Genomic DNA, 25,299 nt, shown 5'->3' with positions numbered 1-25,299 from the left:
TTATTTGGACTTGGGGCTGTGACTAGTTCTGTCTCTACTGGCTGAGCGCCTCCTGCCACGGCTCCGGGACCTGGAGGAGCTGCGGCTGGGGCTGCGGCTGCGGCTGGGCCTGGGGCTGGGCCTGCGGCGGCTGCGGCTGCGGCTGTCCCGGCTCTGGCTGCGGCGCGCCCGGCTGCGGTCCCTTTTCCTGCCCCGACTTCGCGAGCTGTGCCTTTCGCGGCTGCGGGACGCGTGCTTGCGGGACTTCTTCCCCCGGTGGCTGCCCCTCCTCCGCTTCTGGGCCTCCCCGTTTCTCTTGTAGGCGTGGGCCGGGCTGGCGCTCCTCCTGCGGCGCGGCCGCGCGTAGTAGTCGTCGTGGTGGCCCGGCCGCTCCCGCCGGTCCCGGTCCGAGCTCTTGCCGAAGGAGGAGGCCGGCCGGTCCGGGGACAGGTAAATGTCCCTGTTGGCTTCCCAGAACTCGTTGTTGGGGTTTCTGAAGACGTGGAGGAAGTTGCAGTGCTTTCCTCGCGGGCACTGCTGGATCTCAAAGAGACCTGCGGAGACAGGGGGAGAGAGATGGGCGGCGGCCCTGCCACAGAGCTGCCTCCTCCGCCTGAGTGTCACTGAGAAACACTAATACGAACGGATGTCACAGCTCGGGGCCCAGACTTTCCCGTCGTCGTCAAACATTCTTGAACAAACGGCGCTGGGGAAAGGCACGATTCGGAACTCTCGGTTAACCAGAAGCCCCCCCGCCCCCCACCGCGCGAGGAGCTGAAGGCAGCGGAACACTGGTGCCTGTGCTCGCCGATGATCAGGGTCCACCCCACTCAAAACTGGAGTCCCTGTGGGTGCCCTGGCGGCTGGACAGAACCACTCTTAAAAGAGAACCTGTTATCTGTGCAAGATCCTGTATCTTCTTTACATTTCAAGAAGAGGATGGTAAATATTGGCCTCTTGCTTTAAATTTACCAAGTGTTTTTAATACGGAAGATTCTTGTTAAAGGTGAAATCTGTTTGAATGACTTTGAGATCCTTTTAGGGTTCTCAACTTTCTTTTTTTAAGTAGTATCTCCCCCAAGGAAGCAAAACAGCTAGAAGTGAAATACCTCCGTACCACACCCTCTATACAAAGAGTAAATGGAAATACACCAGCGTCCTCAACAGAAGGGATGAAACATACAAGTAAATCCTCCTGACACTGGGGTGACCAATGCAGAAAGACGAGATAAACTGAACTCATCAAAATTAGTGGGGGAAAATATTTGCAAATCATATCCTTGACAACGGGCTTATCTGTAGAATAGATCAAGAACTCTTACAACTCAGCATTAAAAGGAAAAATAATCTAGTAACTTTACAAAATAGGATAGATTTTTCAAGAAGCTTAAGCAGGTGAGTGTAAAGCAAAGGGCGGGCGGGAAAAGCAGACAGCTTCATCTGTCTGCGCCTGGGGTCCTGCACCAAGAAATGGTGTGGCTGAGGCTGTCTGAGAGTCACAGAACAGCGAGGCCTTCCACAGTGCTGGCCACTCACAGGCCTGACCCACCTGCTGACCCAGATTGACGTGCAACTAAATGCAGCGCATGTTATGGGTCACGGTTTAGGTGGCAAAGATGACAGATGACTCTAGGAGTAAAGATGGGGGGAGGGAGGTTGGGGGGATGTAGCTCAAGTGACGGGAACCAAAGAGGAGAAAATACCCCTGAGGTATTCTTCAATGAGGAAGAGGTAGCTTCCCGGTGGCTTCTCAGGCTTCTCACAGAGCTACATAGGGCCCGAGGATGAGAAGTCGGGAATTCTAGGCCCCACTCTGTCACCTCATTGATGAAACAACCCACAGGTCTGTCGCAGATCTAGGACGCGCTGTCCCTATCCGAGGACCTCTGCTCACCGGCGTGAGGCCAAAGCCTACCCCCAGAAAGAGCATGTTTTCCTTAAGAATGCGCTTCACACGACAGTGGACAGAGGGGGCGAGCGTTGTGTTGTATTTTACCACAAATTGCCATTTTCCATCGGGTCACGGGACAGAATTCACACTGAAGCTGCCGCCCAGCATACCATCGGCCGTTAAACAGGGAGAGGGCTGCTTGACATTCTTCTTCCCTTTAAACCACAAAATAAAGAATGCACTTTACAGCACCTCTCGAAAACGGAGATTCAGCCTACTGGCAATTAACTCTTTTATTAGTTTATTGTAGGACACTGCAATATTGTAGCCACACTGTGTGTGGCTTCAGCGCCACCTAGCCGGTCCTCATGAAGCATTCGTGCCCCCGCGGCTCACAAGGTGTGCACGCACCTTTTTGACTACCCCCTACGCCTTCTGACACGTGGGCACTGGCTTCAGTCAAAGCTTCTGAAACCAAAAGGCTGGACCATCAAACATGCCAACTTGCTTTCCATTATCAGAGCCGGCGCCCGACGCCTCAGCCAGGGCGGCCAGGCCTCCCCTGCCGTGGCTGCGGAAGGGCGGCCCAGACAAGCAGCAAGACTCCGCAAAAGCAGACTAACGTTACCTAGGGCTTCCATTTCTGCCTCTTTCAATTTGTACTTTTCTACTCTCTGTTCTAGTTACCTCTCTTCGGTTTGTATTTTAATTATTAGAATTATGTAAGTAGGGGCCTCCCTGGTGGCGCTGGGGTTAAAGTTTCAGCACAATCAAGCTACTACCCCCAGCCATGGCAAAATGAGTTCAATCCCCGGCCAGGGAGCTACCCACATGGCGCAGCAGACCTCTCCTGTCTCGCCCGCTGCTCCCCTCAGCAGTGGATTTCAGTAGATCTGCCTGTTCTGCTCCCTACTCTGTCTCTGGTGAATCCTCACCCCCCACACCTCTAACTTACACCCCAGTTCTTATGTGCAAAAATAAATGTAAAAATCTTTTAAAAAATTAAAATAAAATGATGTAAGTAAAAAACCAAACACGCCTACATTGTAAGACACTCCCAATTATGTCAGCATACAAAGATGAAACAGGTATTCTTTTGAAATCCCTTCTATACTTCTCTGTCGACTTGCTCTTAGTATTGGCATTGTTTAAAATGTCATGCCTACGAAAGCGACACAGCCAGTGGGAAAAAACCCAGACTTTAACATGACCACCACATTCCTCTAACAAACGTGAGGACATTTATGTTCAGAATACTTACGATTGATACTGAACATACACATTGCCCCTCAGGTGAGGTTCCAAGTTGCAGCTGACCTAAGGAGCAATGAAGAATTCCATCATTACAAAAAAAAAAAAAAAAAAAAAGGTAAAGCATCCCTGTGGTCCAACATACTTTGTTCGCACCGACCATCCACTCTCCCACCTACTTAAGGCAGACTTCAGCAGACAGCCACCTCCGAGGCCCTCATTATCCGGTCTCTGCTGACCCACATTCACTTGTTCTCACAGACATGAAATGACTCACATGTGCATAGAAATACAGAGAGGAAATCAGCCCATTCATACACCACTGATTGAACACTAGCACTCTCTGGGTTTGCGTGAGCGTGTTGAAATACAGAAAACACTAAACAGCGGCTGATGTAAAAGGAGGAAGTCCTTCCATCCCGTTCTTTTCCCCCTTCCATCACACCGATGAGCCTTCCCGTGCCTCCTTTGCTTCCCAAATGTAAACACCCACCCACATATACCTATCTCCACAGACAAATACCCACAGCTGTACAAACACAGACACAGAGTGCACACTCAGATGGGATGTGCATTTCATAAAATTTATGCAGATATTACATACACATACAAATAAATGTGCCTGCTAGTCACATATGGGTATACACATATTTCTGCACACATATACAAAGCAATGTCTATGTCTTGTTAAACAATAGCAATAGGATATAGTACTGTCTGTACAATTTTTAATTTTATATATTTTATTTCTTTTTTTTTTTTTTAATAGAGGCATGTTTTTCTTTATTTGTTTGCTTGTTTGTTTTTGTTTTGTTTATACATGCACTGGGTACAGTCAGAGGCGCGGGAGGGTGAGAGAATTCACCAGAGCCAGACCGGGGAGCAGAGCAGGCAGAAGGACCGAAGTACACTGCTGAGGGGAGCAGCGGGCGGCAGGAGAGGTCTGCGCGCCATGCGGGACCCTCCTCCGGTGGCCGGCGAGCAGCCGGGGATTGAACCGGCGCCGCAGAGGCCGCAGGCAGCTTCGCAACCCAGCGCTCTACCGCTGCGCCACCGGGGAGGCCCTAATTTTATATATTTTATTTCAACCTTTTGAAGATATAATCACAAACTTAATGGCTCATTTTAATTACTATGCAATGGATAGAGCAATTTATCAAATTATTTATGCACTATTTTAACGATGACTATCCAAGGTGCTGCCAATTTTTTACCACCAAACAGAGCTGTGGTCAGGATTCTGGAACATATGTCTGTGGGTACAGATTTCTCTTTTGGGGACAGTCGGAAGTAGCTGGGCAATTTATAAGTTACATGTAGCTTCCACTTCACCAGGTATTGACAAACTGCTCTCTGAAGTGGTCTTACTAATTTACACATCCTTGCCCGCTCTTGGTATTAATAGAAGTTATCATTTTTACCTGCTAGGTGTGAATAACATCTCATTTGAATACACACTGTTCTTATGATTAGTTAGACTGAATATTTGATCATTTGTCTTCAAAAATGACAAATCTGATTTCTCATTATATTATGTCATTACATAATGGTATAAAAAAAGGTCTGCAAATCTCCATGCTAATATCACTTTATTTCCAAAACGAGTCTGTATTTTACAAATCTGTTTCAGAGTATTACTGGGACATCCCCCAAAGAGGCCGGGTCAGCACTGAGCTTGGAATACTCTCCTGAGAAGGGAGGCTAGAAGGCTGCCCAAGGGACCTTAGGAATCATTTCATCCCGTGGTTCCCAAGGAGCCATTACTCATTTTCCCCAGGCTGAATTCGATGTTCTGGAAATTTTCTTACTAAAACAGCTCTGCATGTCTAATTGCTAATGTGATCAACATGAGCTTGGCTGACAATTCTAAACAAAAGACAAAACCACGCCATGGTTAGTGATGCGGCCTGTTGCTGGGGCTGTGGGATTTCCGCTAGCCAGTCTGAAGCATTGACAGCAGCTCCACCACTAACTTCGACATGGTCTAAGGGCCCACGATGGAAACCATCAATGTAGTCCAGTTCCCCCACTTCGGGGATGAGGAAAAGGTATGGAGAGATCAAGTGAGATGCTCAGGGCACAGGGCAGTCAAGCTACAGGCCCCTGGGCGCTCCTGTGATGAAGCACCTGCCCCAGAGCCTTGCCTGAGCGTGCCAAGAGGAGTGCCAGGATGGCAAGGCACACACAGCAGCCACAAAGGTAAAGGGGACAGAGGAATCGGAAAAGGATTCTTTCAAATCTTGAAGCTGGCAGAGGGAAGGACAGCCTGGAATCCCACAAGTTCTGCTGGGTAGCAGAGGCCATGCTCCCTGGCTCTTCCAGGGCTGCCCTGTCATTTCCAGCTAGCAGGAAAAAAACACAGCTTTATTCCTTTCTTTTTCCAAATCTGGAGTCATAAAGGCTTTCAGGTTCGGGTCGGATGGCATCTCAGATGAGGCAGGAGGCCTCAGGTAGGCCCCAACGACCGGGGCCTGGAGAAGCCATCATGACCTCTGCTCTACTCTTGCCTTCAGCACCACGTTACAAGAATTCTGTGCCATCTGAATGCCAGATGGCCAGATCACCAACCATGACTTCGGGAATGCTATGTTCGGTACTGAAAGCATTCAGTGAACAAAAACAATGTAAACCAAGAAAAAAAAAAGGGGCCTCAAGATTATGTGCTTGGATAGCTCCAGGACAAAGACCGTGGCCTGTGGGTGGCAGTTACAAGCAGGCACCATCCACGCAACACCACAACAAACTCGGTAAGTGGGTGACACCATCCACTGCTGGCTAGCTGAGGCCCACTACAAAGGCAGGAGGGGGTGCATTCGCCGCCACATGCCGCCCCTAAGGGGATGCTGGCACGGCCCGCTGCAGAGGAGCGTCTGCAGAGAATTCATGGCGGGACCAGAGCTGGGCCCTAAAGGCACTGAATAGATGAAAGCTCCTTTCCACTCAGGATCCTGGCATGCGGCAGACAGCACGCCAGTACTGTGCCATCACACACGTGCCCACCCAGGCGATGCCTGTGCCCTAGCTCTCTCGTCCGAGCGGCGACTTGAGTGCTCCTCCAGGCACATTGTGTACGCCCACCTTGAACTGGATCACTTTCCCCACGTTCTTGAATTCGGGGAGCACATCCTCATAGAAGTCCAGGAACTGCTGGTAGGTTTCCTCTTCGCTGTACTCCAGGCTGGCATCGGGGTCGTAGTCGTCCCTTCTGCACTGCTCCATGCCAAACGTAGTAAACATGCTTTTAATAAGAAGGGTGGGGCTCGAGGCCGGGAAGTTGTGTTTCCGTGAACACCTGCACAGCAAAGAAACCATTGGATTCAGCGCCTGCTGCTTAGACACGACCCAAGAAAACTGGGCTTTTAGCTGGGAATAATGACTCAAGCAACTGCCTGTTTCGACTTGATTGTTAAGATAACAACTCAGACATCAGATTTCAACACTTAAAACTTTCTAAGACTTATCAATATAAATAAGCGGGCTCTCATGAAAATGTAAAGTGAAAACTATTTCCAAGTTCATAGGCCATTCAGTTGCCTTTATTTTTTTTTTAAAGATGTATTTACTTTTGCATACAAGAACTGGGGTACAGGCCAGAGGTGGGGGAGGGGGTGAGAGGATTCACCAGAGACAGAGTAGGGAGCAGAACAGGCAGACTGACTGAAATACACTGCTGAGGGGAGCAGGGGGCGAGCCAGGAGAGGTCTGCCTCGCCATGTGGGTTGCTCCCTGGCCAGCCGGGGATTGAACTCGTGCTACAGTGGCTGCAGACAGTTTCATAGGATGCGTGTTAACCCCTTGTGCCACCAGGGAGGCCCTCAGTTGCCTTCAGATGAAGGTCAGGAAGCCGTCTCCATGCTGAAGAACGGGGGAAGGCCCACGGCTGACAGACTGGGGTCAGGCGCACTCGGCAGGAAGGTGAGACCCACGCGGTCCTGCTCTCCGTCACCTGGGCTCGCTCAGTGCCCAGAGAGCAGGGTGACCGACGAGTCCCGTCATGATCAACGTCCACCCCCTCTGTGTACAGGCGTCACAGCTCTCCTGCCACGTTTCCACTCTCTCCTCTCATTATCACATTCACAACTGTGGCGACACTGCCCGACAGGCCCTCCACTTCGCGAAAATGGAAGCCGAGGCATAGAGAAGACAAGCCCCCAAGCCACAGGCCGCTGACCCATAGTCCCCAAGATCCGCAGGAGCCGCAGTCCAGTGCCTGCTCACGACGTGGCGCAATGGTTTACGACAACAATTTCCTTGTCAGAGTTTAAACTGGACCAGGCTGTACCTGAGTAACTGCTAAAAATATTTTGCAAGAGTTTGCTTTCTTATTTACTTCCTTGACAGGGGAGGAAATGGAGTTCCAGGTTTCTAATCATCAAAATTGTCCGGTTAGGCTTCTAGCTACAAATTTGACTTAGACAAAACCTTTAAGGCAGGACAATAACAATACAGAGCCACAGAACTGGGGAGAAAAGCGGATGAAGAACAGGTAAGGAATGCTCATAAGCTGATCTGACCACTGTCACCATTTGCTCGAAACCACTCTCAGGGGTGGGTGTCGCGAGTCTCCAGGCCATTCCTCTGCCCGTGCAGAAGCACTGCCACGCAGCTCCTGGAACCACATGGGCATCTCGCCTCTCACCCATGCCCGACAGCAGGAGGACCCAGAACCAGATGACTGTGAGTCTGGAAACTCAGGGAGGTGTTAGAGACACAGCATGAATGAAGACTCCCGCAGCAGGCAAACCTTAAAGGCAATTTGGTTCAACTATCTGCAGAACTGTGAATTCATATTGGGTCTCCATTGTCTTTGAAGATAATTCACTGTAATAGACTTTGAGGGCACTATGCTTAATGAAGCGAGTCAAATTAAGAAGGACAAATACTGTCTGACCGCACTTATATGTGGAATCTTAAAAAAACAAACAACAGGAACTCCTCAGCACTATGACATTATCGCCAGCCACTGTGCCGTGAGTTCGATCCCCGGCCAGGGAGCTGACCCACATGGCACAGCAGACCTCTCCTGTCTCTCCTGCTGCTCCCCTCAGCAGTGGATTTCAGTAGATCTGCCTGTTCCGCTCCCCACTCTGTCTCTGGTGAATCCTCTCACCCCCGCTCCCCACCCCCTGCACCTCTGGCCTACATCCCAGTTTTTGTATGCATAAATAAATAGACTAAATCTTAAAAAAAAAAAAAAAAAGTAATGCTTTCTTAAAAAAAAAAAAGCAAATAACAAAACTAAGCTCCCAAACACAGAGAACAGACTGGCGATTGCCAAGACCGCGGGTAGGGGTCAAAATAGGGAGTCAAAAGGTACAAACTTCCAGTTGTGAACCAGTGAAGTCCTGGGGACGGGCACGGCAGGGGCACTGCAGTCCACAGCACTGCGCTGTGCGTCTGGAAGCTGTGGGTAGACATAATTTTTAAAATCTTTCTAGAGGGTTCTAATAGGCAAGCAGGGTTGAGAACCACTGTTCTTACAAAATATAAACTGGTGTGAAGGCTTAAGTTAAAAAGGAAACAAGATAGAGAAGGTTCCTATTTTCAAAGAAGGAAATGAAACTCACGAAAGGATAATTTTATGAATAAACGCGAGGGGCACAGCCAGTTTCTCATTATGTACTCATGGATTTGCCTATTCGTGTCCCTTCTGAGGGCGAACAGTGATGAAGATGCCATCAGAGTTCTGCCAGGCAGCATGCACAGCAATGATCAGATGCTGCCTCAGATGGAGTCCTTCACCATGATGAATCATTCACCCACTTGGGGGTGTTCATTCATAAACCAGCCAAATTATAAAAATCACCATGCCGGGCAACCAGTAGGTATTTAAATATTAGCTAAATGAATGAAGGCAGTGACACTAAGATTTCCACATGAATGTTTTGTTTCTAAAACATCAATCCAAAAGCGGCAGGAGCAAGAGGGTCTCTGAGATTAAGGGGAGCAGTAACACAAGGAAAAAGGCCGCAAACTCAGTCACAGAGATGACTAGGTCTGCCAGGTTTTGAAAGCCTCTTTTGTACACAAGTGTTTCCCGTTCAAAAAATAAAGCCAGGCCCACCCGGCTCTTAAAATAGATTATTTCCCCTCCAAGTTGTCCCATGGGGACTAATACAAGCACGGGAAGAAAACAAAGAGCCAAAGGTCTTCAGAAAGCTGTGGCAGGAGTGCAAAGGCAGCATGGCACTGTCAGAGAACTAGGCTGGACCCAGTGAGGGGCAGCAGGGGACAGGAGAAGCAGCCAGAACACAGCAGATGCCTGACTGGGGACACTGCACACTCCAGCCTGGGAGACCTCCCCTCCCCAAAGAGAACTCAAGAACCTTGACATTTTGCCTCGTTGAATTCTGACCCAATAAGGCAAATTAGTTACCTATCTCCAAATCTGCAAGCTCCAGTTTTACTGTAGAATGGACAGTTGGCTCGATCTTTCTCCATTATTCTCAAGTCCGTGGGAGGTTCTGGGTTTTGCCACGTGGCACCATTTTCCAGCTGTTGAAAATAACCATTTTACTGGTGGTGTAAAAATCCACAAAGCTCAGTGTTTAAGATGTATTAAAATACTTCAGTCAAAAATTAAAATGGATTCATTTGAGGCCAGACACACTGAGGCTGTAAGACATAATTGCAACTTCACAAACGACTACCCTGAGACACAGCTGTATTTCTCTGTTGCTTCCCAGTCCGTGTCCACTATCAGGCATCACTACGGCTACCAGGAACGGTCACCCAAGTTTCCCTTCTGTCCGTCCATTCTGAAAAGGGTCAAAGGACTTCTTGGCAGGGAATCACCAGAGAGAAATCTAAGTTACTCTGAACCAAATTAAACCCTCCATTTGGAGGCAAAAGTGGCTGCTATTGCTTACACACACTTTAAGGACTATAAATAAGTTCAGTCCACAGAGGTGATTCCATATCATTTGCTGTTGTTTATCAGTCAACTTTTATGGGGCTGGTTGTTGCAGAAATCACAGATTCACAAGTGATTCCAGATATTCAGATGTGATGTGAAGTAGCTTCCCATAAAATCAGCATTTACCAGAAAGAAAATGTTTTCTTTTTAACAAAATGTTAATTGGTCTCAAGTTGATTTTAATGTAAGGTTTTAGAATTACCTCATTTTCAGCTTGCTCCAGCATCTTCTGCACAGCTTCCTAGAAATGGTGCAAACACAGGACTCATGAACACCTGGAGGTCAGGTAAGTCACTGCTTTCTCTAAACTGCATTCTCTAGTTCAGAATCTCAAGTGCAGACTTGCAAAAAACCCATGCATACAAAAAAGTTCAGGTTCTAATTTGTTTCTACAGCACAGATCTTCTGGAAAACTTTCAAAGGATCTATAGATGAGAATTTTTATTCAAGTAGGACATTTAATTGTTCACATTGCAAAACAGTCTTAGAACAGTTTCAGTAACAACAATATTTTGTATAGCTGAACAATTATACCACATTCTAGTTTTCAGGATGAATATTCTAAAAATATGATACTTGCTGAAACATCACAAATGTTTAATAGATGCTAAAATAGGACATGGACAGTAGTAAGTGTGACTGATGAAAACTCTTAAACTTACACAAGGACTAGAAAATTCTATAATATTCCAGTAAATTTTTACCGCATTGACATTTCCAAAAGTTTTAAATTTTGTTCTGAACAGAATTCTCTTCCCTAGCCCCCCAAAGCATCACCTAGCTGCTAACTGATAACTCATCTGGTCCCCTAAGGGTCCCCTTAAAGTGATCCAAAAGAACTTGTGTCCTCCCCACCTCCATCCACCCAAAGCCCCACCTCAGCAACTCGTGCGGCCACTGCCCACTGGCTCAGGCTGAAAACCTAGAAGTCTCCTCAATTTGTCCTCCCTGTCTATCCAGTCTACCAGCTAGAGTCTCCCCCTGACTCTGCCGCAACAGACCCCAAGTCTGCTTACTTTCCTCATCCGAACCATCCCCCCTCCTGTCCGGAACAGCAGCCCTTCTAACGGTCACCTCATTTCCTTCCACTCCTCCTTGGTCCCCACCCCCCTTTCTTTATAGAAAAGTTAGGGAGATCTGTTAAAAGCAAAGATATACATCAGGCGAAGTCTCTCCCTGTTTGAAAATCCTTCTATGGCTTCCCAGTACACTTACCACAAAACCCAGACTTCTTCCTACATGAGGCCTGCCGTGATCTGACCCGGCCTCCCTCCCCAACCCCTCCTGCCCAGCTGCTCTCTCCAGGGTCTCCGGGATTCAGGCCCCTGACCTGGCAGCTCCATACTCAGGCCTCTTCCCCCGCCAGGACCCCTTCTCCGGACATCTTTGCCCTCAGGTGTCAGCTCAAACATCGGCTCCTCAGAGAGGTCTTCCTTGACCAGGTGAGCTACACAAGTTCCTCCCGCCCATCACCGTCAGGCCACTCTGCTTTACTCCTTAGGGCACTTAGCATGACCTTGTAGCACTTAAAATGATCTTTGTTGCTGACTTATCATTCGGCTCCGACAGCTAGAAAACCAACTCAACACGAGCTGATCGCCTTCCTCGCTGCTGTCTTCGTCCACGAGAGACACCAAGCACACAGCAGAGGCACAGGCGCAGGCCCTTCACATAAGCTTAGAGTGGGCCTCATATTACCTACTTCCCCTGAATTTTCTTTTGAAACAAACCTTTCCCCTTTTGAAAAGAAGTTGAGCTTTTGTCTGAAAGACCTGAATAGAACATTCTAGTGTTAAAATGGGAATTGATTACTCATTATTAAAAAAATGACTAGCTCCAAGCAATATTCCTGCCCCCTAAAAACTGAACATGAGCTTGCCTCATCTGGAAAGCAGTGCCCCCATGAAGGTGTCTAAAATCTACCCTGGAATAAACTGCCAACCTGAGGCCCAAAGACCAAAGGGCATGGAGGTGAGTGACTTCTACCCCATCAGGCCTAGGATGTAAACAAATGAATTTTCCCTTATAACTACCCAACGTTATGCTATTCAAACTTAGCAACGCTGCAGAAAATAGATATTATGATGAAGAAAGATGAGCTATGATGTCTGTGAAATACATATGTTATTAATGAACAGCAGCAAAACATAGCAAATCTATCTTTACAAAAGCCTGGAAGAGGTGGAAGACCTACATATACCTCATAGACTTTCTAATGAGCAACTATGGGTCAGCAACAATCGCCTCTACAGGCCATGTTAGAAGGAAGTTAAGATGTAATAACAACCAGAAACATTCTCTAATTCTTCAAGATGTGAGTTCCAGACTTCTTGCAATCTACTAGCTCTTGTTCACCTATTACAAGCCCTTAAGTCTCTAACTAAATAGATGGGAATCACACAAAATATTACTCTTTAAATAAGTCAACTTATAACCTCAGCAAAATACCATTTGCTCTAAAGTGCAGGGACCAGCTGCACACTTTTGTAAATGAAGTTTTGTTAGAATGGGGCCATAACCACTCATTTATATCTGATGTGTGGCTGTTCGGGGCACCGACAGAGCTGGATATTTCCCACAGAGGTCATGTGGACCACAGAGCCTAAAATATTTGCTCTGTGGTCCTTTACTGAGTAAGTTTGCCAGTTCCTGGTACAAAGGGTAAAAAGGGTAAAGAGGAAGAAAAACCTTGCATTTGGATATGGGCCACTGCACAGACACAAACAAGTGCATCAAAGGTGCAATATTGTAATTTATAGGAAATATAGACCTTCGGTCATTTACGTGACCAAAATACATCTCTCACACATACTTGCTTTTCACCCACAGTTCCAGGCTCACCACTTCCCCAAAAGCCTTGGGATTTCCTAAGTGTTGAGAGTGACAGAGAGTGACATTAGCTTCTTATTATGCTAATGAGGCAAACTTTTGGGATGCACCTAAGGCAGGGAGACTGGTTGCCAGGGGAACCAATCGCTGATTAGAGGGTAGGAATTTCCGGTCCCATCCCCCCAACCTGCAGGGAGGAGAAAAGGGGGTTGACTTCATCACCAAAGGCTAATGATTTAATCATGCTGCCTATGGTAATGAAGCCTCTATAAAAACCCAGAAGGAAGGGCATGGGGAAGATTCCAAGCCCGTGAGACAAGGAGATTTGGGGAGATGGTACCTCTGGAGAAGGCATGGAAACTTTGGGAACCTTCCCCATACCTTGTCCTACACACCTCCTCCATCTGGCTGTTTCTCAGTTACATACCTTGGACTCAGTCAGTGATGTAGTGAGTAAATGGATTTTCTGAGTCCTGAGTCATTCTAGCAAATTAATCAAACATGAGGGGGAGGTCCTGAGAAACTGACTTATCATCAGTAAGAACCCCAAGTAACAGCCTGAGCTTGCAGCTGGCATATGAAGAGCAGGTCTTGGGAGACGAGCCCTATCTGCGGAAGCTGAGGTTATGCAATCATGAAGTGAGTAACTTCTGTATTAAGCTGTGCTCTTTTCTAAGAAGTGAAATGGGAGAGCAGTAGTCAAAGAACTAGGCCCAACTGGTTATCCCCAAGATGGCAACTAAGTGCCCTGCACCTAAAAAGATGTGTGAAAAAGTGCAAAAGGAGACCCACTGCATGTGCGCTCAAGACTCCAACCTGAAGTGTGAACACACTAGTCTCCCAGATAAAAAGAATGCCCCTGCCCCGGGCTCAGGGAGAAGGTGCTTTTGAATAGGAGCTCTCCCTTCCCATAGCTTGTCAGGCAATAAAATTCTGGGTCTGTTAAAGCAAACCTGGTTTCTGAATTTCTGGCTTTCCATCGCCAAGCAAATGGACCCTCCCCTTAAAGGGGCTTGGGTAACACTATCTCCAGGCACAGTGTCAGAACTGAGTTGATTCTCAGACCCTGCCTGTTGAGAATTGCCTGTTGGCATGGGGAACCTCCAGACCCACAATGGAGTTGGCTGCTGGCCGCCAAAACACATAAGGAAATCTAGTGTCCACACTGACACCACAACTCTTTCTAGACAAAATGACCCGGCCAATCCTGCCAGCACCTCAGAGTTTCGTGAGAGCTGCCTTTCCAAAGTGTCCATTACCAGGAAAAACCCATGGTTGCACTTGGTGCCTGGAAAAAACCAAAACCACAAGGAACACAAACTGAAGAGCCTGGAGCCTGCGCGCACCCCCACACCCCATGCCCACTGCTCAGGAAGAGGAGGTAAGGTACAGTCGTTTGCTTATCCTCCTGGGAGGGCAGTCACCTCTCTTTCTTTCTTCTCCTGTAGCTTCTGCTCCTCCTCTTCTCTCTCTCTTCTCTGCTGTTCTTCCCATTCTTCCTTTAACTTTCTCTGGATGGGGATGGGGGGCAGGACGGGGGTGGTAAAGAGAAGGAAAGGTAAATTCTTTTTCAGATTCACTTTTTGAAGACATTTAACACACATGGCAAATAAATGAAACATTTCAACAACATGATAACATGGATTAAGATCAATTTTCCTTCAAGTTCTAGATAGATCATAAGGAGAGTTGTTTTGGCAAAGTCATTAGTCAGTGAACTGGTTGTCTGATCACTACAGTACCTCTTGTTCTTCCTGCCGTTTCCTAGCTGCCTCTTCTTTTTCCTTCTTTATTCTGAACTCCTCTTGTGCCTTCTGCTCCCGCAGCAACCATTCCTCATGTAATTTTTGCCTATTGGTGGAATGGTGTCAACCAATGAAATAAATGGGCGTTAGCAGACCAATACAACAAAATTGCACATTTGGGAATGACTAAACTATCATGAGAGAGACTTTCCAGAAAGCAGTTAACTGGGGGTAAGAGGGCCAGAAGAGATGAGTAGCAATCTGGGAAAAACACTACATTTCAGCAACGATCTTCTCCTAGGAGAAGAGCTGGTCCCAATCTCTTGCCCAATCTCTGGCAAGAGATTCACATCTTGACATCGACCTTTCACAGTCTGACATCTTTCCCTGTGCTTCATCACGGTGATGTTTAGGTGCCAGTAAAGTAACAAGCTTCAAAGCAATTTACTAAGAAGGGCTGATAATTGTGTAGAAGTGGCTCTCTCAAGGACTGAGAATCACTCCTTGGAAATGTAATCATTGAGAAGGATAAGGCTGTTGGTGAACAAAATGTAGTATATACAGATGCTGAGTTATAATGTTGTGCACCTGAAACTTCGGCTATCAATTAATGTTACTTCGATACAAAAAAAATTAACAACAAAAAAGAAGGATAAGGCCTCTGTCATAATCTCTGCAGGACAGAACTCTCACTTCCTATCTGACAGCTAATCAACTGGCCTCGTCACATTTCCTTGGAGTAACCCTTGGTACTTTTTGCTTCTCTGACCCTACTGAGCCTCTGCACAGCCTAGACTCTCATACTCCCTTTGAAAGGCCCAAACCACCTTGGAATGGACTCAGTTTTTTCCAAGACTCTCAGGAATTATTGAATAAAAGCGATTCTCACAACTTCAACTAATGTCTGGCTGTATTTACCTTTGATATTAGGTATCTGCTAAAAGTAGTATGTAAAGTCATGCAGTATTTTCACATCCATTCATTTTCCTGCGTCTCAACAATAAAGTATTATACAGCTTGTATAGGAATAAACAAAGCTCAAAGGAACACATAGATACATGTGATTTTAAAGAAGCATCTCAAATAAGAAGCATCTCAAAGAAGCATTTCCAGTAAGATTTAACCAAATCTCCAACTCAAAAGTATTTAATACCATATATATTATCATCATAACAGAAACATATAATAAGAACAACCAGAGTTATTACAGCACCTTGGTTTGTGAACCTTCTGTTAAACACCATACTCTAATCAGCTAATTTCACCTACCCATAAGGTAGGTACTATGATAGATTTTATCTCCATATTTAAGGCAAGGAAACTGAAGCTTAGAAAGATTAAGACACTTGAACAGTGCTAGTAAGTAGCCGGGCCAGGACTGGAACACAGATAAGCCGAATCTGACTCCAAGCTCCCAATCATGACAACATTTTTGGGGTTTTTAGCATTTTGATTATTCTATCCACTGGTGTGCTTAGCTAGGTAATAGGAATTAATTACAAGAAGCAACATTTCCATTGCATATGCTAAACAGCTACAGAATTCTATAAAGTTCTTTTCCATTTAAAAAAATCTAAATTTATTTTTATTGTGGCAAAATAAACATACCATAAAATTCACCATTCATTTTAACCATTTTAAGTCTACAGTCAATAACATTAAGCACATCCACATTACTGCGTACCACCTTTTCAAAACAAATAAATAAAACTAGCCCCTGAAAAATACTAAAAGAAAAAATAGAATAGTTTCATCATCCTGGGATGGGTGAGGTCTTTCTAAGTCAGACACCAATGCCAGATATCACGATGCAAGTTGACAATGTGAAAATCAAATTATGCTCAGTAATGCTGTAGGACTGATGACAAGAAAAATACACATCACATACATGAAAGACAAGAATTAATATCCTTAGTCAAGTAATAACATTGCTCTGTATGCTGAAAACTATAAGACACAGATGAATGAAATTGAAGAAGAGACAAATAAATACATATTCTGTGCTCATGGATTGGAAGAACTGATATTGTTAAAAGGTCCATACTACCCAAAGCAATCTACAAATTCAACACAATCTCTTATCAATATTTCAATGGCGGGCCTCCCCAGTGGCGCAGCGGTTGAGCGCTGGGTTGCGAAGCTGCCCACAGCCTCTGCAGTGCCGGTTCGATCCCCGGCTGCTCCCCGACCAGAGGAGGGTCCCACATGGCGCGCAGACCTCTCCTGCCGCCCGCTGCTCCCCTCAGCAATGTACTTCAGTCCTTCTGCCTGCTCTGCTCCCTGCTCTGGCTCTGTGTAATGTTGGTTGCTCCCTGGCTGGGGATGTGCTGCAGAGCCTGCGGACTACTTCATAGTTTGGTGCTTAATCCCTTGCGCCACAAGGGAGGCTCTCACCCTCTCACCCACTCACCCTCCTGCGCTTCTGACTGTACCCAGTGCTTGTATAAATAAATAAATAAATCTTTTAAAAAAATATTTCAATGGCATTTTTTATAGAAATAGAACAAACAATCCTAAAAATTCGTATGGAACTACAAAAGTCCCTGGACAATCAAAGCAATCTTGAGAAAGAATAAAGCTGGATGCATCATGCTTCCTGATGTCAAACTATATTAGAAAGCTATAGTTATCAAAAACAGTATGGTACTGGCATTGAAACGGACACAGATCAATCAGTGGAACATAGCAGAGAGCCAGGAAATAAACCCACACACATATGGTCAATTAATTTACAACAAAGGAACCAAGAATATACAACAAGTAAAGGGCAGTCTCATCAATAAATGGTGGGGGAGCCTCCCTTGTGGCGCAAGGGGTTAAGCACCAAACTATGAAGTAGTCCGCAGCCTCTGCAGCACATCCCCAGCCAGGGAGCAACCAACATTACACAGCAGACCTCTCCTGACTCTCCCACTGCTCCCCTCAGCAGTGTACTTTGGTCAATCTGCCTGTTCTGCTCCCCACTCTGTCTCTGGTGAATCCTCTCACCCCCCTGCATCTCTGGCCTGTACCCCAGCTCTTGTATAAATAAATAAATATTTTTAAGAAATAAATAAATGGTGGGAAAACTGGACAACCAGATGCAAAAGAATGAAACTAGACCACTATCTTATACCATACACACAAACTAACACAAAAAGGATTAAAGACTTGAACTGAAGGCCGGAAACCATAAAACTCCCAAACAAAAACATAGGTGGTAAGCTCCTTGACACCATTCTCAGTTGTGACTTTTTTGGATATGATTCCAAAAGCAAAGGCAATAACAGCAAAAATAAATATGAGGGGTCACATCAAACTAAAAAACTTTCAATGAAATAAAAAGGCACCCTACTTAATGAGAGAAAATACCTGCAAATCATGTCTGATAAGGGGTTAATATCCAAAATATGTAAACAACACATACAACTTAATAGCTTGAGGCCAGGGAGCTGACCCACATGGCGCAGCAGACCCCTCCTGTTTTACCTGCTGCTCCCTTCAGCAGTGTATACCAGTAAATCCCCCCATTCTGCTCCCACTGTCTCTGGTAAATCACCTCACCCCCCTCTGCACTTCTGGCCTACACCCCAGTTCTTCTACACCCTCCCCCCCAAAAAAGGGCAGTGAATCGGAATAGACATTTTCCCAAAGAAAACATCTAGGCACATCAATAGCCATAAGCCATCAGGGAAATGCAAATCAAAATCACAATGATCTATCAGCTCACACCTGATTAATTATTATCAAAATGACAAGAAGAAATAAGTGCTGGCAATGCTATAGAGAAAAGGGAATACTGCGTGCTGTTGGTAGGAATGTAAGTCTGTTTTGTCACTATGGAATACAGAATGACAGTTCCTCAAAACACTAAAGATAGAACCACTGTGTGATCCAGTGATTCCATTTCTGGGTATTTATCCAAAGAATATGAAAACACTAAGTCAAAAAAATATCTGCACCCCCATTGCAGATGGGGGGTCCATTGCAGCCTTATTTATAATGGCCAAGGCAAGGAAACAACCTAAGTATCCATCAGTGGATGAATGGAAAAAGAAAATGGGGTATGTGTACATGCACACACACACACAAACACACACACACAATCTAAGACTATAGCCATAAGAAAGAATGAAATCTTGCCATTTTTGATAACATGGGTGAATCCTGAGGGCATTGTGCTATGTGACATAAGTCAGAGAAAACAAATACTATATGATTTCGCTTATATGTGGAATCTAAAATAACAACAAGCTGATAGATACAGAAACGAGGTTAGCAGTTGCCAGAGGAGGAGTGAGGCATAGGGGAAATGGGTGAAGGGGGTCAAAAGACAGTAATTTCCAGTTATAAGATAAATAAGTCTTGAGAATAGATTGCGCAGCATGGGGACTATAGATAATAATACAGTAGAGCATATCTGAAAGTTGCTAAGACACTAGACCTTACAAATCCTCATCACAAGGGAAAAATGTATAATTACATATGGGGATGGATGATAACTAGACTTGTTATGGTGATGATTTCACAATATATACAAATAATTGAATCATTTAGTTGGATACCTGAGAGTAATGTTATGTCGATGATATAACAAAAAATACCTGCACTTAAATTTTAAAAAGTTAAAAAGTAGTACTATTGCGTATACAACACATGTTATAAAACGTTTCCCAAAAAAAGATGTAAAACTTAAACAATCTACAAATCACTAATATGGAAGAACGTATTCATGGGCTCACTTCCGTAGCACATATACTAAAATGATACAAAGAAGATAAGCACGGCCCCTCGAGAAAAAGATATGCAATCTTATTTTTAATGAAGAATCACAATTCTTCATTATAGGCATTTTAAAAGTTGATAATACTTAGTCTGAGTGCCGGCAGGGGGAGATAGCCACCTTGATCCCTGTCGGAAGGGCAGCAAACTCCAAACCAGGATGCCATTTCTACCCAGACATCTGTATTTGACATGTACTGTGCTTTAATCCCAGCAATTTAACTTCTAGACATTTTCCTAAGGAAACTATAGGGCAGCTACCAAGGATATATAAGCCTGGATGTTCACTGCAATTTATGTACTAAACTGAATGCAAATAGTTAATTAACAGTAAACAATAATTACAAATAGTAACTGAATGTTATTTCATAGTACTGAATGTCATCAGCGCTTACAACTGTGAACAAAGAATGCCTTAAGCTACATCCATCCCATGGATACTATGTTTCTATTGAAATAGATGCATTAGATCTCTGCATTAAAGCTGAAATGTCTTTTAGCAAAAAAGCAACTCATAGAAAAACTTATACATACTATCCCATTTAGAAACATAAGTGTATAATACATATATGCTTTCCTTTTTTTACATTCTTTCCTTCCCTGTCCTCCCACCCCCGCCCCCCATATCTAATGAAATAAAGTTGGTTCACATCCTTATGTCTGCTTTGGGGGTTTTAGGTTCAAACCTCTACAAATGTATGTTTTCACACGATGCCTATCATCAGGATTCTCCATGTTCCACTGGGCTCCCCTCCACCACCCCGAGTCCCGCCCTGCCACCTTCCCCTTCTAGATGTCTGTTTAACAGTCAGATGTCAAGGATTTATTATTGGTCTGACCCTTTGTTTCTCTGTAGTCCACATGTAAGTGAGACCATTCATGTATGTCTTTCTCCTTCTGACATATTTTGTTTAGTATTATCCCCTCCAGCTCCATCCATGTTGTGGCAAACGGCAAGAGTTCATGTTTTTTATAGCTCAGTGGCATCCCATTGTGCACACACATGTGTGTACACACACACACACACACACACACACAAGCATGGTGTTTTTCTGATCTACTCCTATGTCCTTGGGCATACCTTCTTAACAGTGGTTATCTTTGGGGGTAATACATTCACTGAAGCACTTTCACTTTTTACACTTATTTACTTGGAGTTCTTTTCAAAAACATTTACAAATTAGTGAAAAGTAAAAAAAGTCATTAAAAACGTACACATCAAAGCAGTTCTTTTAATTAAAGTGTTTGCTAACAGTTTAACAGAATTAAACAAAAGAACCCCTGAAAATAAATTGATTATAAAGAAAATATTCTTTTGACTTGCAACATGAGCTCTGAATGAATCCAGTATCATCAATACAGGGCTTCATTGCTGTAAGTCTTCCATTAATCATTTATCATCCATTAAAAAAATAAAAGTTTCTAAATGGCATCTAGTTTTAGCCAATCAGCTCGATTTAAGTGGTTTATCCAGGGTAATTTATAAGACCTGTTTTGTACAAGTTTTATGAAGACCCATATTAGTTAATGAAGACTTATAACATTCAAATAAAATAAATGGGATGACAAGAGTTTCAGTCAGTGCTGACCTCTCGATCTCCAATAGCTCCTCTTCTTCTAGTTGTTTTTCTTCAATAAAAGCTGCTTCTTCCTCCTCCTCTTCCTGTGAGAGTCCTGAGGGAAATTTATATATTTTATCAAACTATCTGAACATTACAGAGGCTTGGTCAATAACTCAGGGAAAAAAAAACGAACTACATACAGTCTTTAATCCTTACAATTACAATATAAACCTTCTTTGTAAAACTTTCTAATGATACAAGCTCCAACTGCTCAGATTTGGCACAATGTGAAAAACAAAAAGAACAGTAACAGTTGTAGATAACACATCAAATTAAAATTAATTGACGGTTCCATAGTAACATTCAAAAAGGGTGTGAAAGGGAACATCTGCCTTTAGAGAAGAATGGCAATTGAAAAATGTAGAAAGACATAAGAAAAAATGCCACCATTTTTGCAAGCCCCATGGTAAAGGCTAATTTAGACAAAGATGCTGAAAACATTGGATGAAAGCTTGTCTGGAAGAGGTTACTTAATTTGCTCCATCTGAAAATATCAGCTGCAGAGGAGTACTAATTGCAGTGGGCGCAACATCATTCCAGTGGCACACTCGGGACGGGGGCAGGGGGACACGCCTGGGCCCACACATAGGATCATTTGGAGTGAGCAACCTGGCACAGGTCCGTGAGGGATGCCATGAGAGGCAGACAACATCAGCTCTGTTGTATTTTGCACAAAGAATGTGACCCAAAGCTAATTCAGGGAGGAATGAATCCAGAACAAAAGGCATTCCAAACTGGCTTGAAAGTTTCAAAATAATCAATCTTAGTCTGTCACAGCACTGAACTACTGTTCCTTCACTTGGCTATAAGTGTGGCATTATGGTCCTTACCCTTAGGAGCCACAGGCTGAGATATTTAGGGGTAGGGGGTTATGATATCTGCAACTGGCAAAGGGCTCAGAAAAAAATCTATGTATGCATGTATCTATCTATATAAAGAGAGGGAAAAGAAGGTAAAATGTTAACAACTGGCAAATCTAGGTGTTTATTGTGTCTTTTCAAGTTTCTGTCTGCTGGAACATTTTCAAAATAAAAATATGGGGAAATATTTTTAATAGAATAAAAATGTGCATCCTGCCCTACTCTAAATTTGAGGGAAAAGAAAAGACAACTGAAGTTTTTTTAATTTTCCTTATTTCTTAAGAAAATACAACAGAAGATCTCAAGCTTCAGGAGAAAGGCTTTGTGTGTCACAAACATTGACTATAAAGTTAATCAAAAGGTAGATAATTGCAATAATTACAATAATTTACTTTTCTTAAGTAAACTTTATTATTTCAGCACCTGATTAAAAGAAAAGAGGAAAAAACTTTAAGATAAATGCTAACTCAGAGTAATACCTAACTATTCAGATAATTAAATGATCATAAAGGCCCTTCCAGAGAACCTAAGACAAAGATTATCCATAGACTAGACCTTCCTGGACACAAAATATCTGTCACCTGATGCTCTCAGCTCCCCACCCTCCCTCAAACTCAGCCCACACACTCCCAAACAGTTCTGCATGTAGCATTTCCTCCATGTGTAAAACAAATACATGCAAGGATACCTTTAAGTACAATATATCTAACTTTATATAGTATATATGATGTGCTGAATACACAACATTTATAATGTATATATATTAAATACTAGACTAAATATTAAATACTAGACTAAATACAATAACTCTATAGTAGGGCCTCCCCGGTGGCGCAGCGGTTGAGCGCTGGGTTGCGAAACTGCGCGCGGCCTCTGCGGCGCCGGTTCGATCCCCGGCTGCTCCCCGGCCACCAGAGGAGGGTCCCACATGGCGTGCAGACCTCTCCTGCCGCCCGCTGCTCCCCTCAGCAGTGTACTTCGGTCCTTCTGGCTGCTCTGCTCCCGGCTCTGGCTCTGGTGAATTCTCTCACCCTCCCGCGCTTCTGACTGTACCCAGTGCATGTGTAAACAAAACAAACAAACAAACCAGCAAACAAATAAATAAAGCATGCCTCTATTAAAAAAAAAAAAAAAAAAAAAAAAAAAAAAAAAATAACTCTATAGTATGTATATAATACATGCAACTGTATGGATGCAATAATCATGCTCTAGTTTTACAACTTGCTTGTTATACACTTAATTTCTTTCTGACAAGACAGCTCATTTCAGATTATTACAAATAGAACTGGGTGCTAAAGAGGCTACCTGCAATTGAGAGATCGAAATTTCAGAAATTTACACTAATCATTTGCCAACTCACTCTTACTGCATTGAGCTCTACATTGTAGCCTTCCAGGTAACATTCCATCCATGGTGCACTACAATGAATGGCAGTGTTCAGGAGGCGACTTTATTCATGAAGCACTGCTCAGTAAAGAACTGTGTGCTGGAGTGGGCAAAAGTAGGAGCAGTAGTGCAGAGACAAGTGCTGAGTCTTGTACCTGCCATTAGCTGTATGATCCTGAGCAGACCAGTGACTATGAACTTCCACTGACTAAACTGCCAAAGGACATGTTCCACCGGTCTCTACACAAAGGTTCACTCTAAATACACTTTGCAAAGTCTAAAGGGAAAAAAATATCAACACAATGTAAACAGCAGCTCTTGGATTTAAAATAGGATAAGAAGAAGAGAGGCTTAAAAAAAAGTACATTATAAAAAAACAGGTTAAATGAATAAAGTAGTGTAACTGAGAATGTTAAGGGACTCAGTAACTCTAACCTACTGTTTTTCCTTTTATCCCTGATGCTTTAACCTGCCTCTATTGGTCAGCTTTGAATGTATTAAAAAAAAGAAAAGCTGACACAAGCTGCAGGTAAAAAAACACTGTTTCTTCCATTCTAAATATTGCAACCATTACTACTGGGTATCTACAATGGAAAATAAAACCTCTGCGGTTATGCTTCTCGAGGCCCAAAAATCCTGGTTACTTGAAGCAATGGTCTACAAACTTCAAGAATTGTCTAGGATAATTTAATGAGCATTTTATGTATATTCTGGATGGGAACCATTATATCCCAGTACTGCTGCATGATTCTAATACTTTCACCTGCATTTACATCTACTATCTCATTTTTACAATTAAGCCAGCAGTATTAATTTCATTGTCTTAAACAGGCAGGCTTAATATATAAATGTTTAGTTCTCCCGTATGAAGGCCAAATGGCACCATGGCCAGGACATATGAAGTTTCTACAGTATTTCAATAGGGGGAGGAAAGGTAAATAAGCACAGAACAGTAGTAGTAGAGGCACCACAAACTGCAAATGGTATCATATTCCTGTCATAAGCACCTGGTTCCCATCATCCCTAAATTACATTAATGGAAATTTGGATTTTACTGGATGTGTAATTTCATTTGCTTTTATAATTTGGAAATGTATCTTCTCATAGTTAAGTAAGTTTCATAACTAGCTTTTATGCTTATAGACACTTAAAATAGTCATTTGAGTCAACAAAGGGACTCTGATGTTACTCAAGTTTAAGAAAAACTTGCAAAATGTCTAAAACCCTCAACTCCTACTGGTTTTACAAAGAAAAATATTCCCCCAATACTTACTATGTGCATGAGCTGTGCTAGTTGCTGTAATTCATGATGCCTGCACCTGTAATATTAGATACTTCATAAATACTTACACATAATCAGTGGGTGATGATTCACCGTGACATTTTTCCCCCAGTTTAGTGCGTTCACATGGTTTCTGACACGCAAGTCTTTATTAGATAACAGTCAGCACTGGCTTCCTTCTGCACTGGAGCCTCAAGTTAGGACCGGAGTGGGGAGAGCAATTTCATACACAGCACACGGGAGGAGCCGTAAGTTACCTGAGTCTCTCAATCGAGCGAGTTCCTGCCGACGTTTCTTTCGTTTCTCCTTCTTCAAGGCGGCCCTGTGCTTTTTGTGGCTGGAAGATCGAGACAAGCACACACCAGCGTCAGTGGCGGCGTCTGCAGCGTGGTGAGTTCCCCTCTGCTCTGCGCCCAGTGTCAGGAAATCGCTCGGGTGCTGGGAAGGGAAATCTTGCTCCCCGTGTTTTAACCACACAGCATACGTGTACCATCGCCTCGCCCTTCCACACCCAGACAGCAGGTCCTCTCCATCCCGCCACCTGTTCCTCTCCTCACTTCCCCGAACCAGACGCCGATGACAGCTCGGGGTGCGCCTCGGGAAGGGCTGGGGCTGCTGCGATGGCTCGCCCGCCCGGCCCAGATGGGCTTTCCTTCCAGCCTACACATCGTCCCGGCCCAGCCTCAGCCCGAGCGCTCCCCCCCAGGCGCCAGGGCATGCCCCCAGCGCCGCTTACCTCCGTTTGTCCGGAAACTTCATTTTCTCGGGCGCCGCCAT

General features: G+C 44.3%; 1 protein-coding gene across 1 annotated transcript; it reads right to left on the bottom strand.

The window, feature by feature from the left end:
* On the bottom strand, positions 1-25,299 carry ZRSR2 (zinc finger CCCH-type, RNA binding motif and serine/arginine rich 2; the record flags this gene model as incomplete). The annotated part of the gene is made up of 11 exons (XM_084258039.1): positions 1-533; positions 1,976-2,085; positions 3,132-3,187; positions 6,200-6,413; positions 9,498-9,616; positions 10,240-10,278; positions 14,291-14,377; positions 14,609-14,717; positions 20,962-21,046; positions 24,780-24,859; positions 25,259-25,299. The coding sequence occupies 11 exons, from the start codon at positions 25,297-25,299 to the stop codon at positions 1-3; spliced, it is 1,473 nt and encodes a 490-aa protein (XP_084114165.1).

This window comes from Talpa europaea (genome assembly GCF_964194135.1).
Source record: "Talpa europaea genome assembly, chromosome: X".
NCBI classification, from domain to species: Eukaryota; Metazoa; Chordata; class Mammalia; order Eulipotyphla; family Talpidae; genus Talpa; species Talpa europaea.
The sequence above is the reverse complement of the archived record's forward strand: the minus strand, read 5'-3'. Positions and strand labels throughout refer to the sequence as shown.